Here is a 25,699-nt window from a genome sequence, read left to right on the forward strand (position 1 = left end):
TCAACCAAGATATGCTAGACCCTGTTACAGCTAAAAGTGTTCAAATGATTATGGAAATTTTAAGAACAACCCAAGTGTGTGTGTGTATATATATATGTATATAGGCCTATATATATTTGCATAGATTTATATAGCCTATGTATGAAGAGACCTCCGAGCAAAAGCCTCTAGAAGCCACCTCTGTCAAAAATGAGATATTGAGTGAATGCTCTCCGCACATGGTAGCCTACGTTCATCAAATACTTTCACTTCAAACTCACTAAACCCCAGCACCTGTACTTGGGTAGAAAACCTATACATAACAGGAGCCTGATAAAAATGTTATATTAAACAAAAAAATGTAAACGGTCTAAGAGGCTTTTGCATCTGAACTCTTCATATGACATTTTTTATTAATTTAATGGTGAAATTAAATAATTATTGTGCATTCTTACATTACATTTTTTATCTTATTTTTAACTATCCTTGTGTGTCAATATTTAGAAATACATTATAATCCTTACATAAAAGAACATTTAGATTGATGAAATGGTCTACATTTAAGTTTAAAACTTTGTTCTTTAGTAGCCCCGAACGTGAGCTATTCGGTTGAGCTCATTGGATATTTCAAAATCACAATGCATGAGTAGGTCCATGCAAATTGTTGTGGGAGGGGAGGGAGAAGAGCCATCTTACTCATTAAAACTTATCAGTGCAGCTCTCTGGTCCCTGCTGCTCTGCACACAGAAACATGCCTTGACCCAATGTGCACTTTCACGTTACAGGAATGGTTGGAATTTTGCAGACTGCAGACGTTCTGGATCGTTTGGACTAATTTTCCAATGAGATGCGCGTGAGCCATGGAATTACCAGTGATATGGATGTGCTTTGGATTACTTATTCATCTCTCACCGTTTGGATGCTTGGATTTACATCTATCGGAAGCCCTCCAGCCTGGTGCAACACTGGCAAATGTATCAATCGGGCCGGAATGGACGTACATAATCGACAGAAGTCTCACAGATAAGTCTTTACGGCACTTTCTAAAGATCAGGAGAAGTGATGGGCTGGTATCACTCGCGCGCAAAGTTGACTGCTCTCGTTTACCGAGAAATCCTGTGCCACTGTATTTGCGGATTAAATCTCTTCTTTCAGAAAACTTCATTCTGCTTCATTTCAATACATTCGTTCATGGGCAGAACTGCTTCAACAAATACAAAAGAAAAAATCGTAAACCAGATGCCTATATATATCTCTGGACTGGGTATGAGACATGTTTTTCTTTAGACTTCTTACCCATAAACATTTACGAACGTTTACCTGTATCCATGCGGAGTTCTCAAATGTTTCGTGGTAGGTGTGTGGAGAAAGACCAGCGACACATTATTTCCCTCAGGAGCACGAGCCTCTGTTTACCTCATAAACAGCGAGATGAAGCGAATTTGTTTTGTTTAATGCCTAACTCACTGAATGGCTCTTTGTTTGTCGATGTTAAGTTACATTTAAGCAGAAAACACATTGGAGGTCAATTAGACCCGTGGGCTAAACGTCAAAAAAGAAACGTGAACTCTGCTCCTCAGTTTCAACTGCCAAACTACCAGGTATCAGTGCCCGAGAACGAGCCCTCGGGAACGCGCGTCATTACCCTCAAAGCCTTCGACGCCGATGATGGAGACGCTGGTGTTGTTGAATACGACATGGAAGCTCTTTTTGACAGCAGATCTAACAATTTATTTCAAATAAACCCTGAAACGGGTGGTATAACTACTCTACAACCTTTAGACAGGGAAGTTAAAGACACTCATGTGTTTAAAGTTACTGCCACTGATAGGGGAACCCCTAAAAGATCAGCTATCGCATACCTCACTATCACAGTCAGCGATACTAACGACCACGCGCCAGTTTTTGAACAGAATGAGTATAGGGTTAGTATTCGAGAAAATGTTGAAGTGGGCTTTGAAGTAATGACTATTAGGGCTACAGATGGAGATGCCCCTTCTAATGCCAATATGATTTATAAGATTGTGAATAATGATGAGGTGAACACTTGCTTTGAAATTGATCCAAGGAATGGGTTGGTCAAAACCAGAGTCAGACCAGACAGAGAAGTTAAATCTCAGTACAGGATTATTGTTGAAGCCAACGACCAGGGCAGAGAGCCCGGTCCACGTACCGCCACAGCCACAGTGCACATCTTCGTAGAGGACGAGAATGATAACTACCCTCAGTTTAGTGAGAAGAGATATGTAGTTCAAGTTCCTGAAAACATAGCTGTGAATTCACAAGTAGCTGTGGTGAAGGCTACAGATAAAGATGCTGGGAATAATGCTAAAGTGCATTACAGCATCATAAATGGGAATATAAAGGGACAGTTTTACATTCACTCTCCTACGGGTGTCATTGATGTTATCAGCCCTCTAGATTATGAGATGATAAGAGAGTACACACTGCGAGTGAAAGCACAAGATGGAGGGCGACCACCTCTTATTAATGGCACAGGTATGGTTGTAATCCAAGTGGTGGATGTTAATGATAATGCCCCCATGTTTGTCAGCACACCCTTTCAAGCCTCAGTGTTAGAAAATGTTCCTGTAGGTTACTCAGTGATGCACATTCAAGCTATCGATGCTGATTCAGGTGACAATGCTCATTTGGAATACAAGCTGACTGACACATCACCTGGTTTTCCGTTCACTATCAATAACAACACTGGATGGATTACGGTTGGTGCCGAGCTGGACAGGGAAACTACAGAGTTTTACAGTTTTGGTGTTGAGGCCAGAGACTGCGGGGTTCCTACAATGTCATCTTCAGCTAGTGTAAGTGTCACTATACTAGATGTAAATGACAATGTCCCCACCTTCACACAGCACTTGTATAACCTAAAGGTCAATGAGGATGCAGCTGTGGGCACCAGTGTGCTTTCCGTCACAGCTGTAGACAGGGATGTAAACAGTGTGGTAACGTACCAAATATCTAGTGGGAACACACGGAACAGGTTCGCCATCACCAGCCAGAGTGGAGGGGGACTTATTACGTTGGCACTACCTCTGGACTACAAGCAAGAAAGGCAGTATCTTCTGACAATCGCCGCCTCAGATGGCACACGCCATGACACAGCTCAAGTCTTCATTAATGTGACTGATGCCAACACCCATCGACCAGTATTTCAAAGTGCCAACTACCAGGTTTTAGTGAGCGAGGACCGGCCTGTAGGCTCAACTGTTGTGGTCATCAGTGCCAACGATGAGGACACTGGTGAAAACGCCCGTATCACTTATGAAATGGAGGATAATGTGCCACAGTTCAAGATTGATCCTGACACCGGTGCAATCACGACTCAGATTGAGATTGACTACGAAGATCTGGCATCCTACACGCTTGCCATCATTGCCCGTGACAACGGCATTCCCCAGAAATCAGACACCACTTATGTAGAGATTATCATTATTGATGCCAATGACAATGCACCGCAGTTCCTCCGGGACATCTACCAGGGAACAGTGTTTGAGGATGCACCGGTATACACTAGTGTACTCCAGGTATCCGCTTCAGACAGAGACTCTGGATCTAACGGTCGACTGAGCTACACCTTCCAGGGAGGAGATGATGGTGAGGGGGACTTTTTTATTGAGCCTTACTCTGGGATCATCAGAACTGCCCGCAAGCTTGACAGGGAAAACGTTGCAGTGTATAATCTCAAGGCGTTTGCAGTGGACAAAGGAGTGCCCTCTCTCAAAGCAGCCGTAGACATTCATGTGTCCGTGTTGGACATAAACGACAATGCCCCTGTGTTTGAAAAGGACGAGTTGTATATATACGTTGAGGAAAACAGTGCCGTAGGGTCCACTCTTGCCCGTGTAAGTGCCACAGATCCAGATGAAGGTACCAATGCCCAGATCCTCTACCAGATTGTTGAGGGCAATATTCCTGAGGTCTTCCAGCTTGACATCTTCAGCGGAGATCTAATTGCCCTTACTGACCTAGACTATGAGACCAAGATGGAGTATGTAATAGTGGTCCAGGCCACTTCCGCACCACTTGTCAGTCGGGCCACTATACATGTCCTCCTAGTAGATGTCAATGACAATGACCCCGTTCTACAGGATTTTGAGATTATTTTTAACAACTACATTACCAATAAGTCCAGCAGCTTTCCCACAGGACCTATCGGGAAGGTGCCTGCTCGTGATCCAGATGTGTCTGACAAGCTCCTCTACACATTTGTTGAGGGAAATGAACTCAGTCTGCTGATTCTCAATCAAGACACTGGGGAGTTAAAGCTGAGCAAGGACTTGGATAACAACAGGCCACTTGAGGCCACAATGAGGGTAACAGTTTCAGGTGAGACTCACTATGCACATACCACATTATTTGGGCACAATTTTTCTTTTGAAAAGTTAAAAGTATGTGGCGAACAGACGAAGTTATGTGTGCAGTGGTTTGAGTGATTTTCAAAATCTGCTTTGCGAGTTGCCTTGTCGGGGGGCAAGGGGATTTGTGCAAGCTTTATTCTTTTCACGCTGTGTTAATTGGTTTTATTTGATGCTCTTAGTGATAGTGATCTGCTTCCTTGTGTGCTCTTCTCTTCTGGTGGGTTCTCAGTCCCTGAATATTTAAATTATTTTTACAGCCTTACTGTGTCTCTGCTTATACACTCTAATAAATGCTGGGTTGTTTCAACCCAATTTTGGGTCAAATATGGACAAACCCAGCAGTTGGGTTACATTTTTAAATTACATTTTTAACCCAACGTTTGGGTTTGTCCATATTTGACCCAAAATTGAGTTGAAACAATTCAAGCATTTTTTTGAGAATATTTGATGGCACTCCCCATAGTGAGCATATCCATAACAACAATTATCATGCTTTTTTATTTGCAGCAATTCTAAAGTATCTTGTTTGCAATATATTATTCAATGAATATGAGATTGTTTTTGAAGCCCGTTCAAACCTCAGTCAAAATTAGTACTTGCAACATTACCTCACAACTTTATTTCTCCCAATTGGTCATTCTGGATATCACACTAAGGACTCATCACTTTTATAAATGTTGTACCTGGGCCTATGCCATGCTCACACTCTTTCAAAGTCTCTTCTACTTGGAACACCAACTGTGGTTTGATAATGAGATGTAATTGTTTCTAAATTGGTACTCTCCAACAATTTTCAAATTAACCGTTGTTGATGTTTCCCCACATTCCTCAGATCTATCAGTACATATTCCCTCTAACAACTATCATGCACTAACATGAATTAAAGTTAGTGATTCCTTCTCACTTTGAATCTTGTAGAAATCAAATGTCATTCTTACCTGTCAGGTTTGTTCATTTCATGTACATTTTCCCAGGAGCCAAAACTTACAGAATGTCTTGCCTATTAGACAGTGACTGATCATGTGTCAAAAGAAGGTTTTGGATTGACTTATGATTTTAAATCTTTATTCACATTCTGCATCCCCAGGCTGTAACATGCCCCAATATTAATTTAAGAAAAATTAAACAAAACAAAAAAAGCTAAAATAACTGAAATCCATCCATAAGCTGAAAACCATGTTGCATGTCTCAACAAGATATTAGTGATATCAGGATTAGAACTGATGTACATGAAGTGATAGATTCAAAATGATAAAACTGGTTTGTCTCGTATTAGGTGTCACATTTGACAAGAAAATGTTGGGGGATTAATTGAAGAGCCTTTAAAACTCCTATCTAGGCTAGGTACAACTAGAGATTGTTTTGTGTTGTTTTGATTACTTCTGTTTAATTGTTGTCAGAGCTTACAGAGGATGAGGATCAGCCTGTAAGTAGAGATGCACCTTTAGCATGTAGTTCCAGTGACATACTGCCACTTAATTTGATTCTGAGAAATCTCATGTGCCACTGCTTAGTGGGCGGCAGGCAAATAACTTCTTTGTACGCAGTGACAGCAGAGGGAGAACACAAACATTACTGCTTATGTTATAATTAATAAATAAAATGAAGATATTTTATTAAATATAAATATATTTTTAAAATGCTTCAAATTTGTATCACATTGATTGCAATTCCATTTATTTCAATCTGGCATTGAAAAAAATACCAAAAAAACATGCTCAACCATCTTCACTAGACCAGAAATACCAAGAAAGTCTTGGATAAAAAACTAAATATGAGGCGGCAATATGTTTATAAAAACTGGCAAGAAATTTTCCTTCCACAAAATTTGGCCATTTTTCTATTCCTTTTTAAAATTGAAGAAACATGTTGGATACTTATGATGTACTGTGCTTATTTGATAAATCTAAGGTTATCCTTTTATTACCTGAAATTGTTCACTGTGTTAATATGAATGCAGATTTAAATACACTGTAATGTTTTTAAAATCTTAAGTATTTAATGTATATGAATCATTGCATCTGTATTCATGTTGACTCAGTGGTTCTTCTCTTTCCTAGCATAACGCCTCATCTCTAGTTTTAGTTATTTTGCATCATTTAACATTCAGCCAATAAACTTGACTCAACCCCAACAGTGCATTCCATTCATAACAGTGCATCAAGATAACTTCATAAGCCTTATCTAGAGCGCTTTTGGATTTTGAGTGATAATTCAATATCTAATTCGAGGGAGTGAGCTGCCAGGGAAGGACCATCTGTGGTTAATTCTTCAGTCAACTTTTGATCTACAGTTTTATTTTAAAGGTAGGGCACTTCTCATAATCTTTGATCTTTTCATCTTTATCTTTAGAACCTTTGATGCATCTCATCAATCCCCTTTCCGTCTATAAGTGAAATCTCACGTAGCGGCTGATGCAAAGCTTGTGGTGCACACATTTCTTCCGTTAATGGCAGTGCATATGTCTTTATCCTTATTTCGGCACGTTCTAAATCATCTTATGCATGAAATCTTTATCTCATCAGCTTTTCGAAGCATCTAAACCATGCAGGGAACTTGTGAACTTTTCAGAGAAAAGCGGTTGGTCAGGTCACTTTTCAGGCTGACATAGACCAGCTTAGGCCAACATGAATTTCCTTGCAGGTCCAGGCTGGTTTATGTACTGTAGGTTAGTGCTGGTCTTGGTGGTGCACCAAAACATGCTGCTCAACCATCTTCAATAGACCAGAAATACCAAGAAAGTCTTGGATAAAAAACTGAATATGAGGCAATATGTTTGTGAAGAACTGACAAGAAAATTTCGTTCCACAATTCCAATTTGGCCATTTGTCAATTCCTTTCAAAAAATTTGGGTTGATTTGGAAGAAATTGATTGCTTCATTAGACCAGAAAGAACAAGAAAGTCTTGCTGGTTAAGCTAGTTAAGAAGCCTGGTGTGGACCAACATCCAAAACACAACATATGCTGATCTTTTCAACCGAGGAACTTGCGCTAAGCAAGCTGATCTCCTTCTTAATCCTCTGGTAATGGAATGAAGCATCCCATTGGGTTCCCTTATGGACGTCCTCTAAAGGACGTCTGGGAAAAAGAGTTTTGAAAAGCTCTGGCTCCCCGTTGTTGTTGCCATGGAGAATGGGGGAGCATTGTGGAGCTCTTAAGCGTTTTGCGCCAAGCTGGGGGGTTGAAGCACGGGCCCCTTTTGTGAAGTGGGGTGAGAAGGAGGGTAGGGGGTGAAATTCGGGGGGCTTCTTAAATCCGAAGAGGAGGGAGGCATTGTCCACATGCAGATTTCTGTCAGTGAAGACAAAGCTGTTTGTGTGTCGAAACCTTAAAGGAAGGACACAGCTGAAAGAAGACAGTTTTTTGCACTCACTTGGTGTCTGTCTGGTGAAAGAGCAGAGATCAGAACAGCAACTGCAAAACTTGTCAGTCAGGCACAGTATGTTGTGACTGGTGTACCTGCGTGACAGTAAAACAATATTCCGGATCACACCACTTGCATGAAGTAGATTTCTATAAAAGACAAAGCTTGGTAATGATTGCAGAGTTTGTGTTACTCATAAATAGAGCTTAGGAGTACTGTTCTTCAAGAGCTGTTCTTAATTTCCAGGCACAAGCTGTTGCCATTGGACACCAAAGACTATTTGAAAAAGAGTCAGGAATGGTGTATGGAGGTTTTTCAGTGGATTGCACGAGTACAAAGGGCAAACTGGGCATTATCTTCTCTAACCCTAAGGCTTTGATACTGAATTCCTTCCTTAACAATGAAATGAAACGATGATGCAATCAAGGCAAATTCTATGTTTAATATTACGAATTTTATACAACTATCGCAGTTCTCCCAAATCAAAGTTTTAAAGCTGCTGACCCAAAAATGAAATGTCTGTAGTCATTTGCTCACCCTCATGTTCCAAACCCATATGACCTTTTTTCTTTTTCTTTTTGTGGAGTACAAAAGGAGATGTTCAGCAGAACGTAGAAGCTGCACTTTTACATACAATTAAAAGTAAACAGTGACCAGGATATGTCTTTAAGCATTATAAAAGTGGTCTACAACTACGAAAAAATGTTGAGGTCAGTAAGATTTTTAGAAAAATAAATAAATAGTTTTATTCAGCAAGGATTTCATAATCGAAATACACTCAATATCGGCATGTCACTACCTTTACAAGAAATGTAAGGGTTTTGGGTGAGCTCATCTAATGCAGAGTAATGAATGCGGAAGCTTCCAGTTCCTCAGTATTTGGTGGCATCTGCATTTTGCTGCATTTTTAAATAAAGGCATTTAATGCCTAGGTATTCATATTTTATATAAGTGCTTCAATCCTCAAAGACCTCTAACATATACTAATGCATAACCAAGCAGAAGCACCTTCATGTCTCTTGGCCTTGGGCAACATTAACAGTTCTACCCATAAACTCCACACCTTGCAGGGCTCCATTTCACTGTGCTCCCCTCTGTTTTATGTATGTGCTTGAAGGGATCAAAGCAGACCTGCCACAGATGATGTTAACAAGAATCACAACAGATTCATGAGGAAGGCCGGCCAAGGTGTGGTCCCCATTATCAGGCACTTTAGACCATGCACTCTCTAGAAAGATGCTTTGTTCATTAACTTCTCAGAGTGCAACTTACCACATTCCACAAAAGCCATGCCAGGGAGAAAGCTTTTAATAGGCCTTAAGAAGGAATGTAGGGCTTGAATGTAGGATAGATGTTGAAAAAGCAAGAAACAAACAAAACTGAAAGTTTTGATTGCATAGAATTGTATAGTAGCATGCTAATATTTTCTGTAAAAACAAACAAATATATACAGTACATGATGAAAATGTACGAATGCCCAAGAATATTCTGTATGGGACCATATCATTTATCAAATACTTTTAATATATTCTTTAATTGGTCATCATTTGATAGTAGATATTTAATTGTGCAATAGAATTTCCACTATTTTTACATTTCATATTTGTCATTAAAAAAAATTATTTCATAATTAGGACTTCGTATGTTTTTTTACTTTTTATGTGATAATTTTAACTGTCATAATTATCTCTATTTCATTGTATGTCATAATTTTGACTTTTATAGCATAATTCTGACTTGGTGTGTCATAATTTTGACACATCATTTTCATTAAATGTATTATCTCATAATTTCGACTAGTTTTAAATTGTATGTCATAATTCTCAATTTATACTTTGTATCATTCTTTTTTACTTTTCTTACCATTTTGACTTTTTATATTAGAAGTCTCACTTGGTATGTCATCATTCTTTTGTTTTTCAAATAATTATGACTAAATATCTCATAACCTTGTCATTTTATCCTATACTTACGACTTAGTATCTCATAACTTTGACTTTGATCTAATACTTTTGCCTGTTTATCTCATAATTATGACTTATGTCATAAATAATTTGACTTTATATCATAATTATTATTTACCAAAGCATGTTTTTTTTTTCTTAAGTGGTGGAAATTGACTTCCATATTTGAAGTCCTTTTGAAAAACGTTTATGATTTTTCGAGAGGGCACACAGCCCTGCCCTCATTGGCTTGTGCTCTCAGTAGCCCCTCTCTCAGCTGTGCCTATTGTGCGACGGGGACCAGTTGGCTCAGCTTCGCAAATATTTAGGTCAGCCATCAGCCGTGAAGTTGCTGTGGCCACTGCCAGTGAAGCCGGACATGTGTCTTGGCGTTGGCTAACTGATGCTTTGGCAGGAGTTTTTTGTGAGTCCCTGCTACTTTTGCCCCAGCCAACTGCCAATCAGCTGTCCAACTGAATGTTCCCACATGCTTTTTGAGAAGCATTTCAGGACAGATGACTGAAAAGAGACAATTAAGACTAATGTGTTTGTATTCAACATTTTGTATTCTCACCCCATGCCACTCCATATTTAAAGCATTAGATCATCCTGATATGACAATTCTGTCATTATTTACTCAATCTCATGCCATCCAAACCCATATGGCTTCCTTTCTTCCGTTTAGCAGAATCTTCACATTGGTCTTTTCCGTACAATCAACCATAAATTCAGCCCGTATGACTTTTAAGTCTTGAGTTGTTATTTGCTGAAAAAGTTTTGCTTTATTTTAAGGTTACGTAATTACATTTGTACTTACTCAAACAAGCACTGAGCAAGTACTACATGTACTTACTATAGGGTCAGGGTTAGTTACTTGTAATTATGCATAATTTAGTGTTATTACTATAGTAAGTACATTTCGTAACGTGTAACTATTTTAATCACCTTAAAATAAAGTGTTACCAAACTTTTCTTCCTCTGCAGCTCGAATCTCATTCACATTCAGATGTGCCTAGGGGTTAATCGGATCGTAGTTGATCCGTAATCCGTACAGACAAGGCCCCACGGTTTCGGGACGCATGTGTTTCACGGATTAATTGCTAAGGTTCAACACCAATTCGGCTCTTGCGCTGTTATCTGTGTGCGCATTAATTCCTCTTTCGCATCTCCATGCGCTTGAACAGACACATACACACAAAATTATGTCAAAATACCAGTCTCAGGTTTCTCGGAAACAGTCGGTTTTGTCTTAAGTGAATGTAAACAGTTGAGAAAGAAACTTTTTTTGTGACTGTTGTATTTATCTCTGCTTGTAATTAGTGTTTTTGCTTTTGTATTGAAGTAAGCCTACTTAAAGTGTGCTTAAAGTATAAATGGAAAGAAAATTGTCTTTGTGTGAAAGGCAACCATTCTCATGAAAAGTTGTGAACATTTTTAGGAGAAAAAACCTAAACAAAACCATGATTATAAAAAAATTTAAACAAGTTGTACTTTTCACATGAGACAAGTTATGTCATATGATATTGCCATCTCATACAAATTATGAGCTGTCATGAGAGTGTGTGGAAATAGGCGTTTAGACTCAGAGTCTTTGGTAACCAGGAAACCGAGGTTGACATTAGCTGTGGGACAGTTAGGTGATAACCTCTAAACTTCCCACTGTGTTCATTTGCAGGTCAGCTCCTGCGAGTAAGTGTCTTTAGAGTGTGTATTTAAACTTCACCGAAGTATTATCTTTGCACAGACTGTTTGTCCTTTTCCCTCGGAAAACACTATGCCGAAAGCTGTTTGCCTTCATTCTCAGATTGTTCGAAAAGAAAACTGAACATGACACTTGCTCTTTACAAACACTGTCACAGCTCAGTGGTCTTGCAAAGGAGTTTGTTGCCAAGTGAAACTGTGAACATTTCAATGTAGTTTACTTTGCTAGTGTCATAATCCCCACACTCAGTTTTGAGGGATTCGTTGAAGCTGGACTTCCTGTGGTTATTCCATTTAAACGAATGATCGTATAATGTTTTGCTTTGATTTCTGGCTCTGCAGTCTCTGGAATCAGTTGGTACAGTTTCTGCTCTGGACCACCCACACTTGTGTATGATATTCATATTAACACAGCGATTCCTATTTGATTTGTATATATAGACAGATTTCAGAGAAGATTTTCTTTTTCCTAGAGAAGATCCAAGATCATACCTGTAGGCCTTTTTAGTATGTGTAGGACAACTTTGAGAACGATCTGCTTCTCTTTTTCTGGTGGGAATAACCAGGGACGGACTGGGACTAAAAAACGGCCCTGGACTTTGACTAGGCCCGGCCCAAAGCAATCGGCACGCGGAAACTCGTCAACAACAACAATAACGCCTGGCATGAGTGTCACAAGACTTTAATTGTGTCTCATGATACTATACCATCCAAATTATAGCAATAGCGCTGATGTTGACTAGATGTTGTGTTAAAAGCATATTATTCTAGATTAACTTGAATACTCACATATAAATGGAGGTCTCAACACACTGCAGTCCTGTGTAAAAACCTCTAGGCTGTGACTGTCTGACTTGGGGCGCTTAAAGTAATTTAAAGTTGAGCTGGAGTGGGTGTCTTTCTCTGCTCTTGGTCTAAGCTCAACCTGAATAAACAAATGATGGAATGAAAAAAAATAACAGCATATTATACAATCTATTCCATGCTGTCTCAAAATGAATTTATTACTTAATAATCTTAATTAATTTATGCAGCAATTAATCTTACATAACAAATAATATCACATCTAAATGAAAATACACCATTACAAATGTAACATCTGTATTTAAAATCTTCAAAGTTTGTAAACTGTAACGTTACCAACATTTTTAAAAGTAAAAGCACAACATATTTCTTAATATTAGCTACTGCATGTGGCATTTTACAGCTAAAATGTTGAAGTTGAGCTGTTTTAACTAATGTAATCATTAAAAATGTAGCAACCCGAATATCACTTCCTAACATCATCCCTAGCAAGTAACTCTCTTTCTCCTCTCATGTTTACTTACTTGCCCTGGATCTACCTGTGGACCAGCTCATCTCTCTGTCCCTCATCATCACTGGTGGCATGTTGCTATATCTGTCCGGCTCACTTCTTCACTGCTGCTAATATTTAACTGTGAGGTGCTGCTGCTGGCTGTGCTGCTAAATATTTCAGTTAGTTTGCGACATTTAGCGGCTTCAGTATCGAAATTCCGCAAAAAAAATTATCTCGCCTTCTCAGCCCCGCCCTTTTCTTTCCGTTTTTTACCCGCGGCCGCGTTAACGGAAAAAAAACAGGTGATGACTGCTTGCGTGGCGGGTGGTGAGCCGGCCCGCCGGCCGTCCTGGAGTACCGGCCGTTCTGTGATTCTCCAGATCACACAGATGGCCAGTCCGCCCCTGGGAATAACTAGGTTTTACATGTTTGCAAGGTTGGATTTCAATGACAATTTCATTTTGTATGATAATTTTTTTTAAGTAGTGATGATTACTACAGTAGTAATAATTAACTACTGGATAAATTAACTAGGCTAAGTAAAATTTTCAGCAGTGCTGTCTGCAGATTTAAAGTGCTTGGATCAATTTTCATCAGTACTCTGACTTAATGTAAAGTGTCTCTGTAATATTTTATTGTATGCCAGAGTGTTTGTTATTTATAGCAATTACTGGTAAGAGAGTCAACAGAGAAGGAGCAAGAGAGAGACTTAATGCATTTCAGAGTGGCCGTAATATACAAAGTTGGGATTTTATTGCACACCTCATTAAAGAAAAGACAAAAAAACAGGAAACCACTTAGCATATACATTACTGCGTTCTTCTCCGTATAAGGATCATATTTCTGGCACGATTTAGCAAAGTTTACTAAGCATATTTAAAAGAAACTTAGTTAAGTAGTTTATGGGATTACTGAGTATTATGAACACAATGGAGCAGGATGTGACCTGTTATAAGCCGTTCCCCTCATAGAAACTTCTGGGAAAATTGCGGTTAGTATTTGACAAATTTGTGATTTGCCAAGATTGCAAGCTTACCAGGACACTCCATGTTTAACACGTAAAGATAGGAGAAAAATTGTTTTAGGCTGTCATCGATTACATCATTTAATTGAAATAATTGCAATAATCAAAATAATTAATGTCAAAATATTTTCTACAGTAAAAAGATAGAAGATGGAAAACTTTCTTGCATAGGATTTTTTTTTTTTTATTACCAATGCCTGTGATGATCACTATTGTGCTTTTTTAAAATATAATTTTGTACGAATTCCTATGATATTTAAATATTTAATCTCCTTAGTTATAATATAAAATGGAAATAAGAAGGGTGATATTTGTTAAAATTGTTTAAATGGAATATTGCAATAGCTGTGACTTGTTCAACTGTTGTGTTTGTGCATGTGAAGTATGAATTAATATAATTTAATGTGTATGCGTGGCGTTTTTGTGTGCATGTGCAAATGCGTGTGCGTGTAGAAAGAGAAACTCCTTGTTGTGTCTGCAACTGCGTGTCTGGCTTAGCTGACAGTATGTGAAAAGACAGTGTAACAGAGTGGAAACATGTCCTCATTGTCCTGCAATTATAGCTCTCTCCATTCACATGACATAGGGGCCCTTTACACTAGGAGCCCGCAATTGGTACTAAAGAATACGCTGGGCCATGAACAATACCTGTCAAACAAAAGGACAGGGCAAATATGACACAATGGCCAGATGTACAACACAACACTTAGACACTTTTTCTCTTAAACATTTGGTAATGATAAAGTGGGGATGAATGAAAAGGAAGGTGGATTGTTTTTCCTGCTGGCCGTCAGGCTAGTTCAGATTTTTTTATTTGCTCTGCCAGCATTTTCAATGGAACCACCACACACACACACACACACACACACACACACACACACACACACACACACACACACACACACACACACAACATGTAATAAGACACTTCAGATGCTAACTGTTCGCAATGATGGTTTTTAATAGCTTGAAATATGATTGAAATCACTTCAAAAAAGAAAAATACAGTTGAGTGCAACATGTGCATCGCATGTCTTTCATTAAGCTACATAAAATCATAATGAGAACATTATAATTGTGTGCTTGGGACATGGATTTTAATGGTGAGACTTTTGTTTTTGTAATCAGGCTTTCAAAAATGTAATAAATTTTTGATTATGATTTATCGGCCAATATATCGGTTATTTATCGGCTTTAAAATAGGTTATCTGTAGCATCAGCCAAAAATTTTATATCGGTGCATCCCTAATTATTATTAATACTACTACTAATAATAATAATAATACAAGTAGTATTATATGTACTTTTTTGCAGTATTTTTGTAGTGTCAGATATATTCTATTTTAGTATTTAAATTAAGTATCAAAAAAAGTATTAGATTTACTTTTTAAAATCTTTTTAATAAAAAGTATTTAAAAAAAGTATCAGAATAATATATTTATATTTTTGACTATTTTTCAAAATATAACTATTTTTATAACTGACAATCAACACCTCCTCCACAACAAACCTTTTGAGGACTTTTTGAGGTCACCACTGATGCATTGCATTGCTTGTCAGGAAGTTGGTTGTATTGCTGTTCAAACTGTGTGAATAATGATCCCAAAACTGTGAAGGTAGAAGTGCTTGGTGATCAATCACATTGCAACATGAATTGAGCACCATGTTCAAGCATGTTCATAAAGTTCATCTCACTCACAAGAATGTAAACTTAACACCTGCCAGTTCCCGACATGGCATTCATTTCGGTTTAAACATTAATCGAGTCCCTTTGTGTCTTCACAGATGGACTCCACCAGGTCTCAGCCTTCTGCACCCTACGTGTGACCATCATTACGGATGACATGTTGACGAACAGCATCACCGTTCGTCTGGAGAACATGTCTCAGGAGCGTTTCCTCTCCCCTCTGCTCTCACTCTTTACAGAAGGTGTAGCCGCGGTCCTGTCCACCAGCCCCGATGGCGTCTTTGTCTTCAACGTCCAAAATGATACGGACGTTAGCGGTAGCATTCTCAACGTCACTTTCTCGGCCCTGCTCCCGGGTGGAGCTCCGGGACGTTATTTCCCATCAGAGGAGCTGCAGGAGCAGATGTACCTTAACCGCACCTTGTTGACGCTAATCTCAACTCAGCGCGTCCTGCCGTTTGATGATAATATCTGTCTGCGTGAGCCCTGTGAGAACTACATGAAGTGTGTAGCCGTTCTGAAGTTTGACAGTACGGCTCCCTTCGTGGCATCCAACACGGTTCTTTTCAGGCCCATACACCCCATGAATGGGTTACGGTGTCGATGTCCTGACGGATTCACTGGCGACTACTGTGAGACGGAGGTGGACCTTTGTTACTCAGGCCCGTGTCAGAACAACGGGAAGTGCCGCAGCCGAGAGGGGGGGTTCACTTGTGAGTGCCCGCAAGATTTTACAGGTCAGTGTCTGTTAATTATCCTCAATTCAAGAATTCAAGTGTTCAAGAATTAGTGTCACATTATAGTTTCTAACTGGATTTGTTATATTTTCAGAAGAAAATGTGGGTGGGTGGTTGCTAGGTTGATGTTATGTGGTTGCTAAGGTGTTCTGAGTGGTTGCTAGCTGGTTGCTAGGGTGTTCTGGTAGTTGTTCAGGTTGTATTTAGAGTTTGGTAAAATTCTGCTTTTCTATCTGTCTGTCTGTGTCTATCTATCTATCTATCTGTCTCTATTTGACAGTCCATCCATCCATCCATCCATCCATCCATCCATCCATCCATCCATCCATCCATCCATCCATCCATCCATCCATCTATCTATCTATCTATCTATCTATCTATCTATCTATCTATCTATCTATCTATCTATCTATCTATCTATCTGTCTCTATTTGACAGTCCATCCATCCATCCATCCATCCATCCATCCATCTATCTATCTGACAGTCCATCCGTCTGTCTGTCTGTCTGTCTGTCTGTCTGTCTGTCTGTCTATCTATCTATCTATCTATCTATCTATCTATCTATCTATCTATCTATCTATCTATCTATCTATCTATCTATAAATGCTTGTTTTAGTTTAACATGTCAGTTATATGAATTTCTTTGAATGTCAGTTCATTTTAAATCTTTACAATTAAAATTTGAATTGTATCCTGTTGGCCACTTAAATTCAAATTCAATTCGAATTCAGGAATTGAATTCAGAATTCAGAGGCATTGTCAATTAAATTCTGAATAGCGCGCACACACACAACAACATTTGACCCATTTCATCGCCGGCCAAGTGAAAATTGCAACACCACCACCTGAAAAGTAATACAACACCTCTTCTCAACAAACGGCATGATTTGAGGTATGATTCACGTCAAAAAGACTTTTATTGCTTGGGTTTGAGGGGTTTATTCACATCTCTAGCCCAAATCCAAGCTATAGTTAGGCTAATAGGTATGTGTCCCTTTTGAAAACACCACAGATATCAATAACCTGTGTTTTGATATAGTATGGTTGATTTAAAATTGGTTGCAAATTGTCATCTTCTCAGTTGCTCAGACTGTTGAGAGCGCCATTAGCTTCTGTCATAACTTGAATGGAGATAAGCTCTTGTTGGAAGGAATTATCCTGTGTAAGTTTGACAGCAGGAACGGTATCCAGACCCGAGGTTCAGAGCTCCCGCACTGGATCATTCACTTTGACAGCTTCTGTCTGTTTGTCAGCTCAGGTTTCTGAACTACAGTAAAGAGTAGTGAACCTCTGCCCTGTCAAACCCTCAGGTAGTATGTGGTCATAACTAGAGGTGTTGACAGTGCCCTCTGTAGTTCCTCTTATGGGTTTCTCTCATTACAGAGTAATGTATCCCTGTAATTCCTCCGAAATGAGGGATTATCTGACCGACATTTGGATCATTACCTCTTTGGAACCTCTTTTGTGTGTCCCAGTCGACATAGTTCCTCTGGGCCCAGATCTTGTCAAGGTAATGGCAGGTACACAATAGTGTGCACACCGAGCTGGCCTGGAATCAGAGATACAGGATTACAAGCGAAACAAGGTTAAGTCCTCCAAGCAAACCTCAGATGTTTGTTCCGCAGCTACTGCATATGTCAGCATGGTGATGGATCCTTGGGAAGATTGTTATCGGCATGTTTCTGTGTCCTCTGCCACGGGTGCGTCTATCTCAGCTGAAAGCAAACCACACAAACTATATATATATATAGCTGGCGAGCAAATCTATCTATCTATCTATCTATCTATCTATCTATCTATCTATCTATCTATCTATCTATCTATCTATCTATCTATCTATCTATCTGATCTTACAATATATGTATGTCTGTCTGTCTGTCAATAACATTGATATAAAACATTTTTAGTTTTAAAACTTTTCATTCAAATTTGAATTGCAATAAAGGTTAATAAATGCTGTAAAAATACATTGCTCATTGTTGTGAGACATTATTATAAAGTGTTACCTTAATATTTATGGTTATTAATTAATTAATATTTATTTATTTATTTTCATTTTCATTTCACCTGTTGTCAACAAGTGTGACAATACATTTATTTTTGGGCCCTGTATGCACATATATGTAAAGATAGCTAAAAAGAAACACTCAGGAAACAAAATCATCAGGTTCAGTTGACCTTTATTCCAATATAAAGTTAAGCAGTCTAATCTTTCAGCTACGTGTTTTTCTTGAATTTAATCTTAATTTGGTCAAATGCCCCTAACACAATAATTTACTGTGATAAATATCAAAGCAACCCTCTGGCGAAATCCCACCTGTAACAATGTGAATGATGTCACTTTTGCTTGCAGCATCTTCCAATAGCGAGCCGTCATCGGCTCACCCAGATCTCATGTCCCATTATGAGGCTAGTGGAGCATAACAGGTGTCTTACAGACCACCAGGGCTCTTTCATTGTTCTTCTGTTGCTTGGCTTTGGTCCTGTTTCTTTAGAGTATGAACAAAGGTTAGTCTGGGTCAGTGAGCACAGCAGCCTGCCTGGAATCACTAAGCAAAGAGGACATGGTGGTCAACGCTTTCTCTGAAGCCTTCTCGTTTGGACAGAACTGGAAGCCTTTGTCCTGTTAGAACTAAAACTAAAGCTCACTCAAGTGACTGGGTTAGAAGGTTGGTTGCAGGGAACAAGTTTCCAATTATTATCTGAAATTGAGTTCCATGGCTGAATTGGACTTAGTATTTGTCAGTGGACGTATGACATGTCATTTAGCATTAATGGAAGGACCAATCAGCATACAGGACCTGAACTGTCCATTTTATTAAAGAATTAGTTCAACAAACAATGGAAATTCTGTCACCATTTAGCAAACCATAAGGTGGAGTGTGTCAGAATTTAACAACTTGAACTGTTGTCTGCAAATTCTATCACAATGAGCCTTTTACATTCTTTAAAATAAAGGTTCTTTATTGGCATCTATGGTTCCATGCAGAATCTTATACATCCATGGAATCTTTTCAATGCACAAAAGGTTCTTTATTGTGGAAAAAGGTTCTTCAAGCACTGCACAGCAACACCTTGGCAACAATCAACTTTCACACCACTCGCATTTTCTTCAGAAAACATAAACATCAGTTTGTTGTAGTAATGTTTCTCGGGTATTTTCTTTTCAGGAGAGCGCTGTGAGGTGAACACGCGCTCAGGCCGCTGTGTTCCAGGTGTGTGTAGGAACGGAGGCAGGTGTGTGGACCTTCTGGTGGGAGGTTTCCTGTGCCAGTGTCCTGACGGCGAGTACGAGAAGCCCTATTGTGAGATGACCACACGCAGCTTCCCTGGCCAGTCCTTCGTCACCTTCAGAGGCCTGAGGCAGAGATTCCACTTCACCCTCTCCTTCATGTCAGTAAACCCTCTAGAGTTACGCCATCTATCACTTCATCCATCCATCCATCCACCCATGCACTTACCTCTCTAGACAACATTGTCTATTAGCCAAGGGTTACCATTATTATTTATTACTATGAAATACTATTAAAATAAAAAGATCTGACAATAAATAAATGTTGTTAATAAAATAATATTTTAATACTTTTAAAAATAAAAGACCTCATAATAAATAATAATACATAAAATACGATTAAAATAATCCGTAATAACCATAACATTTTACATATTTATAAAATAATATTTTTAATACTATTAAAATAAAAATATCTTATAATAAATAATAAAATGATAAATGTTATTAATTTGATAATATTTGAATGCTTTTAAAATATCTTATAATGAATAATACATAAAATACCTTTCAATCAAATATTTTATTTGAATACTATTAAAATATCCCATAATAAACAATTTAAAAATATATATATATTATTAATTAAATAATATTTGAATACTATTAAAATAAAAATATCTTAAAATAAAATGATAAATGTATTAATAAGATCATATTTTAATACTTAAAAAAATCGTGTAATACATAAAATAAATTTTTTTTATCAAATAATAAAAAAGTATTAAAAATCGTATTAATTAATGATGATAAATACAATTTATAATTTTATTAGTAAAAATTATACATTTAAATTTTAATACTATATTCAAATTTATTTTACACTTTTAAGTTCAGTTTTAGTTATTTGGTTTTGATAGTTTCAGTTTAGTTTGTATTATTTTGACAGATTTCTATTTCGTTTTATATGAACACCTGTTTAACCTCTACCACATCTCCTCACTTTCCCATTATGTCATTTTTTTAATTACCATGTAACCGATCTAGCAAATTAGACACGGATGCATACCAACCACACAAGTTCTTCTCATGGCAAACATGAAAACAGGATGCCGCGTGCGGTGAGGTATCTTTGTTCGTACTTCCTGTGAGTCTGCCCCTTTGCCATGTGCTATCTGACACCTCTCCCTGCTAAAATCCCAGGTGCCCTCACCACAGGGCCAACTGAGATACCAGAGGTTGGCAAACATCAGAGTATCAGTTTCCCCCGTCCATTCCAGCGTCATTACCTCTAGCTGTGTCTCTTGGCAGCTTTTATCACTTCCTTTTCCTCCACTCCCTATCTTTTTTTATTCTCCTGTCAAGCATTCATGTTTTTGTTGTGAGTGATCTTAGGATGTTTCTGGGCTCTTGATCTGTGGATCAGAAATTAATATTCATTCAAATAGAATGCCTGATGAAAATATAATAAATCTGGTGTAAAAAAAAAGAAACTTTTTGAAATAGCCTGTGGATCTTACTTTACACTTTGAATTGAACTATGATGCATTAAGGTTTTTAATATTGTTTTTATTTTATTTTTATTTATAGATTTGCTTCCAGGGAGAGAAACGGCCTGCTGCTTTATAATGGCAGGTTTAATGAAAGGCATGATTTCATTGCGATTGAAATTGTCGAAGAGCAAATCCAGCTGACCTTCTCTGCTGGTAAGTAGTTGACTTTCATCTCTAAACGGCACCATTCAATTAATCTATATTTTTAGTTTTAATATACAAATAAAATGTAAATAATTGTGTTTGTTTGTTTTGTTTCGTTTAAAGAACAGTACCCAATGTTTTTGTTGAATGAAAATACCCAAGAAACCAATGCATTAAAAAAAAAAAAAAAAAAAAAAATCTTTGTGAATGATGACACCTTCACATATTTTCACATATTTTACATTTTTAATCAGATTCTAAACTACATATATTTGTGTTTTGTTTTGTTGCTCAAACTACTAACAACTAACTGGTTTTCATTCGGTTTGAATCTGAACAGAGCCTTAGAGTCCTGGATATTCATCTACTTTTTTTTTTTGAGTGTCAAATCCCAAACATTAGTGCGTATTTGCTCATCCAGAGCTGTGCCAAAGGAAGCAGGTGGCCAAAGAGCATTAAAACACACTTCCTCTGTCTACCTGTTCCTTTGTTTAGTTAAACCTCACACATCAACACGAGTTACTGTCTAGTCAGTGTGCGTGAAATACTTAACAGGTCAGATTTTTTTTCCAAAGGAAAAACGATAGTGGAATTCATCTCTAGAGTGTCCTAGTATTAGCAGATGCTTGTTACGTCTAACCACAATGCTGAGGGTCACGCGTCCACATGAGCTGAGAATAAAGACAGTGAAAGGCATTTCCTCCACTGTCCTGGAATGTAAAACATCAAACAACAAGTGATTCTGGTAAATGATGAACCCTCAGAGGTCAAAGGTCCATCCCAGCTTACTAGGCATCACTCAACTTAATTAAGTTGGAGAGATATATAAACAACTATGATATTTAACAGTGTATGGAGTGTGCACTGAGGGAAAGTGCTGACATGGGAGGTCCTGACATACCATTATCTCCTTGATAATGATTTACTTATTTTGTCCACTAGACTGGAAAAATACCACACATATTAAAATACTCAAGGTGCTTTGGAGCCATTTTGTTAGTCTGGAATTTAGTTATTTGGGAATGGTATTGTATTGCATATTGTGTTAAGCTATATACTGTGTATAAATGCAATGCGATTAACACTAGCATAATTATTGAAGAAATGGTTTCCTCTTTCCTGTTATTTTTGTTTAGGAGAATCTAAAACCACAGTGACTCCATTTGTAGCTGGTGGGGTTAGCAATGGACAATGGCACACTGTACATCTACATTACTACAACAAGGTAAGTCATTTGTACTGAACACAATGAGAAGGGGTGGTCAATGTGTTTGGAAAGTCAATGGACCTAATTCATGAAGCATTAGCAAAATGAATGGCTGTTTACGTCGTTCTTAAATTCATTAAGTATGTAATTGCATTGATTGTGCAATGCATTATGTAAGAATGGTTTTACGAAGAATTTGCACAAATTTGCTCTGATCGTACTTCGTGCATTTTTTGGTCCTATGCCAGAGAAAGTCTCACAAGTCGCGTGCTTCTTGATGAGATCATTGCCTCTGTGTCCATATTTCATGAAAGAAGACACGTGATATCAGCGGCATCTCTAGCCGCATCAAAGTTCACAGCACCTTCTAAGAACTCTGGTCAAAAGAAACATCTTGTATTTCTACGTCTTTTATCCTGTTCAGTTTTTCGACCCTCATATTTCATTTGCTGAAATGCAGCTTTCATGAAGTTAGGTGCGTGTGTAATACGTCATATGTCATGTTTCATGTTTCACGGCCAAAAGCTAGTTGTGTCTTCTCTTTTACCTGGGTGTCTTATTACACAGCGTCTTGTTTTTAAGAGTATTTTGTAACCCATAGCGTTAGTATTATTTAATAAGGTATTCAATCCTTGTTCTTCATGTTTTGAAGCAGTAGTTCTCAAGTTTTTTCTTTTTTGTTGTTGCTGAATTGCGAAAACCTTAACCTATTGTAATTACACGTGCAATGAATTCTGCTTGAATGCATTAAGCTCTCATTAACCCCTTCTTATGTTCCTAAGTGGGCTTTTAGTAACCTTATTTACATGCTGCCTTAACTTTAAAACAATATTTGCAAAAAATACATTTAAAGAAAGAAAGCATTTTGAGCAACTAATTGAGTTTCAGTATTCCTGAATTGAAACATAATGAACCTTCAGAGAATCTCACTGAAGTCTCTTTAAAAAGCAACATTCGTCCCTGAGTCAACATGCTGAAGGTTTCTCTTTTTGATGGTCCATCATTTATTTTTAACCCCGACCCAAGTTGCACTAAACCGATGAAAGCCCAACACAAGTTGGAAATCTCACTGAGACCAGTAGTTGCATCCAAAAATGTGTATAATATAATGTAGAATGCAAGTTAGCGAGTGTATTATTGGATTGGAGCACCATTTACACTTGTAAGCACTTATGGAAGATCAGACTCTAAAGCTGTATTTAGATTCAATGTCCTTTTTCCCCCCATACGCATGTCGTGCTTGCTCCATTGTGCCTATATCTCCCCCTTAACCCTGTCATTTAAAGTCCAAGCTCAATATAGTCTGATCAGGAGCGCAGACAATAGCAAACCCCCTGTTGAGTTAATCTGGGACTACAATGACACACTTGGAGTTTCTAAAAGCACCAGATGGCACGCTTTTTTTCTTCTTCTGCTTCACATGAACATAAAAGCGCCCAGCCTATTATTGTAAATCTCCAGAATGCTTTTTTATTTCATGAAATAAAACTATGAAAAGATAATATTACCATATGGTAAGATTGTGGTGAAGATAACCCTTAAATGCATGAATGTTTTGGCATTATTACATATATGCGGGTCTTTAGCGACATCCGTTTGGCCGTTTCTATTTTGACTGTGACAAGATTTGGTTGTATTGTCTTCACAATACCATATTGTGAAATGGTGTCTCAAAAACTATGTAAATCACTTCAATTTGACCCCATTGATCTTTTCTTTCCAAAGTTCAACCCATGTGTTATTTTGTCTATAGACTCGAGTTGTCTTTGAAGACACTTTCAGATATTTACCTTCAGTAATAATAAGCAAACACAACAGGGCGCTGCTGTAATGCAGTGATGCTTTGAAGTGTTACTCTTCATTTTAAAGTGTCTCAGCAAGTGACTGCCTACTCCAATTTTTTACAAACAATCCTTTGATGATGATGGAAAGATTTTTGCATTATTCACAGTTTGGCAGTTAATGTGGTCCTTTATCCCTGGTGGTTGAGACTTACTGTTTTTATGTTTGATCTCCAGAGAACACAATGATTTTTTCACTAGATTATTTTAATAATAATTTTAAATGTTCCTCTCACCTCAGTAGCCAGATGCACGGCTGTTTTGGGGTAGGTAAGATTTTTAAAATATTTTTTAAAGAAGTATCTTATGCTCACGAAGGCAGCATTTATTTGATCAAAATTGTAATATATTTATTTTTAGCATAATTACTCCAGTTTTCAGAGTCACATGATCCTTCAGAAATCATTCTAATATGCTGATTTGCTGCTCAAGAAACATTTCTTATTATGATCAATAATAAGAAATAACAGTTGTGCTGCTTGATATTTTGGTGGATTTTTACAGGATTCTTTGATGTATAGAAAGTTCAAAAGAAAAATATTTAGTTGACCTTGCTAAATGCTCATGGTAGAAAAATTAATAAACAAAACAAAAAAAATCAATTTGCATCAGTAACCAGCTCTACACTGGTCATTGCATTTATACATTCATTGCATTTATACATATTTTGTATCTGAAGGACATGGAGGATGTTTGAAGTGTGATAATCAGATGACATTTGTTTTTTAGTCAGTTCTCATACGATTAAGAAGAATCTTTAAAAAGATAATATATATTTTTGAGCTATTACAGACAGCTTTAGGTTTTCACTGACCCCAAACAAAGCATTTTTTTTGCCCAACCTTTTCTACCTTATAACACAATACATTTGTTTTCCTATCTGAAACAGATCACTGATTTTTTTATATTTTCTGACTGAATAGCACATTTAGAAAAGAAACAAACTCGTGTTTAGGCCCCCGGAATCCATGAACCGTTGTTTTGATCTTTGAAACAAAAAGGCTGATGAGTTACAAGGGTGGAGGTTAATAGCCGTTGTCGGGATTTGCGTGCATGTGTGTTCCTGAGGGCATTGAGCTTGTCATTGAGTTCATTTTCGTCGTTGGACTCAAGACGGCAGAGATTTGGGGATCATTAAGACGTTACAATGGAAGCGGATCCTTATTATGAGTGGCAGATGGTTGAGTTGCGGTGACTACGGGTCGGGAACACGCCGATCCTGAATCAGTTTTCTTTTTTTCTTCATGTTCATCGCGCACCTGATATAACTAAGGAGACGTACGTCCACTTTAATAGCAGTAGAAACATGATATTGGAATGGTATTCGGTCTGTTAAAAGTGTCTCAAAATGTTTTTTTCACCAGGTTTTCACACTTTTTTTTAAAGCTAAATTGACTGCTGTTGACTGAGTAGTCCGCTTCAGGCCATGACCAGACAGATTTGTTCCATGACACTTGCGTCAGAGTGTAGGAATTCTCCCATTCATGGATTTCCTTGTTGACCAGTTTATCAGTCTACTCACATTCCCTTCTTCATCTCTTCTCTCTGGAAGCAACTGAGGAATATGGCATCTGATTTATGAATATTTGAATTTTTAGTTAGAGGTTTCTTT

The 25,699-nt window shown here is 37.8% G+C and overlaps 1 protein-coding gene across 1 annotated transcript in view; it reads left to right on the forward strand.

Moving 5' to 3' along the window:
- The first annotated feature begins 538 nt into the window (after positions 1 to 538).
- Positions 539 to 25,699, forward strand: part of celsr1b (cadherin EGF LAG seven-pass G-type receptor 1b) — a 46,407-nt gene continuing 21,246 nt past the window's right edge. The window contains exons 1-5 of the mRNA XM_079604071.1: positions 539 to 4,323; positions 15,470 to 16,108; positions 19,281 to 19,503; positions 20,933 to 21,048; positions 22,176 to 22,264. Coding sequence (XP_079460197.1) covers positions 840 to 4,323; positions 15,470 to 16,108; positions 19,281 to 19,503; positions 20,933 to 21,048; positions 22,176 to 22,264 — 4,551 coding nt within the window. The 5' untranslated portion in view covers positions 539 to 839. The remainder of the gene's footprint in view (positions 4,324 to 15,469; positions 16,109 to 19,280; positions 19,504 to 20,932; positions 21,049 to 22,175; positions 22,265 to 25,699) is intronic.

Source organism: Phoxinus phoxinus, assembly GCF_949152265.1.
Source record: "Phoxinus phoxinus genome assembly, chromosome: 25".
NCBI classification, from domain to species: domain Eukaryota; kingdom Metazoa; phylum Chordata; class Actinopteri; order Cypriniformes; family Leuciscidae; genus Phoxinus; species Phoxinus phoxinus.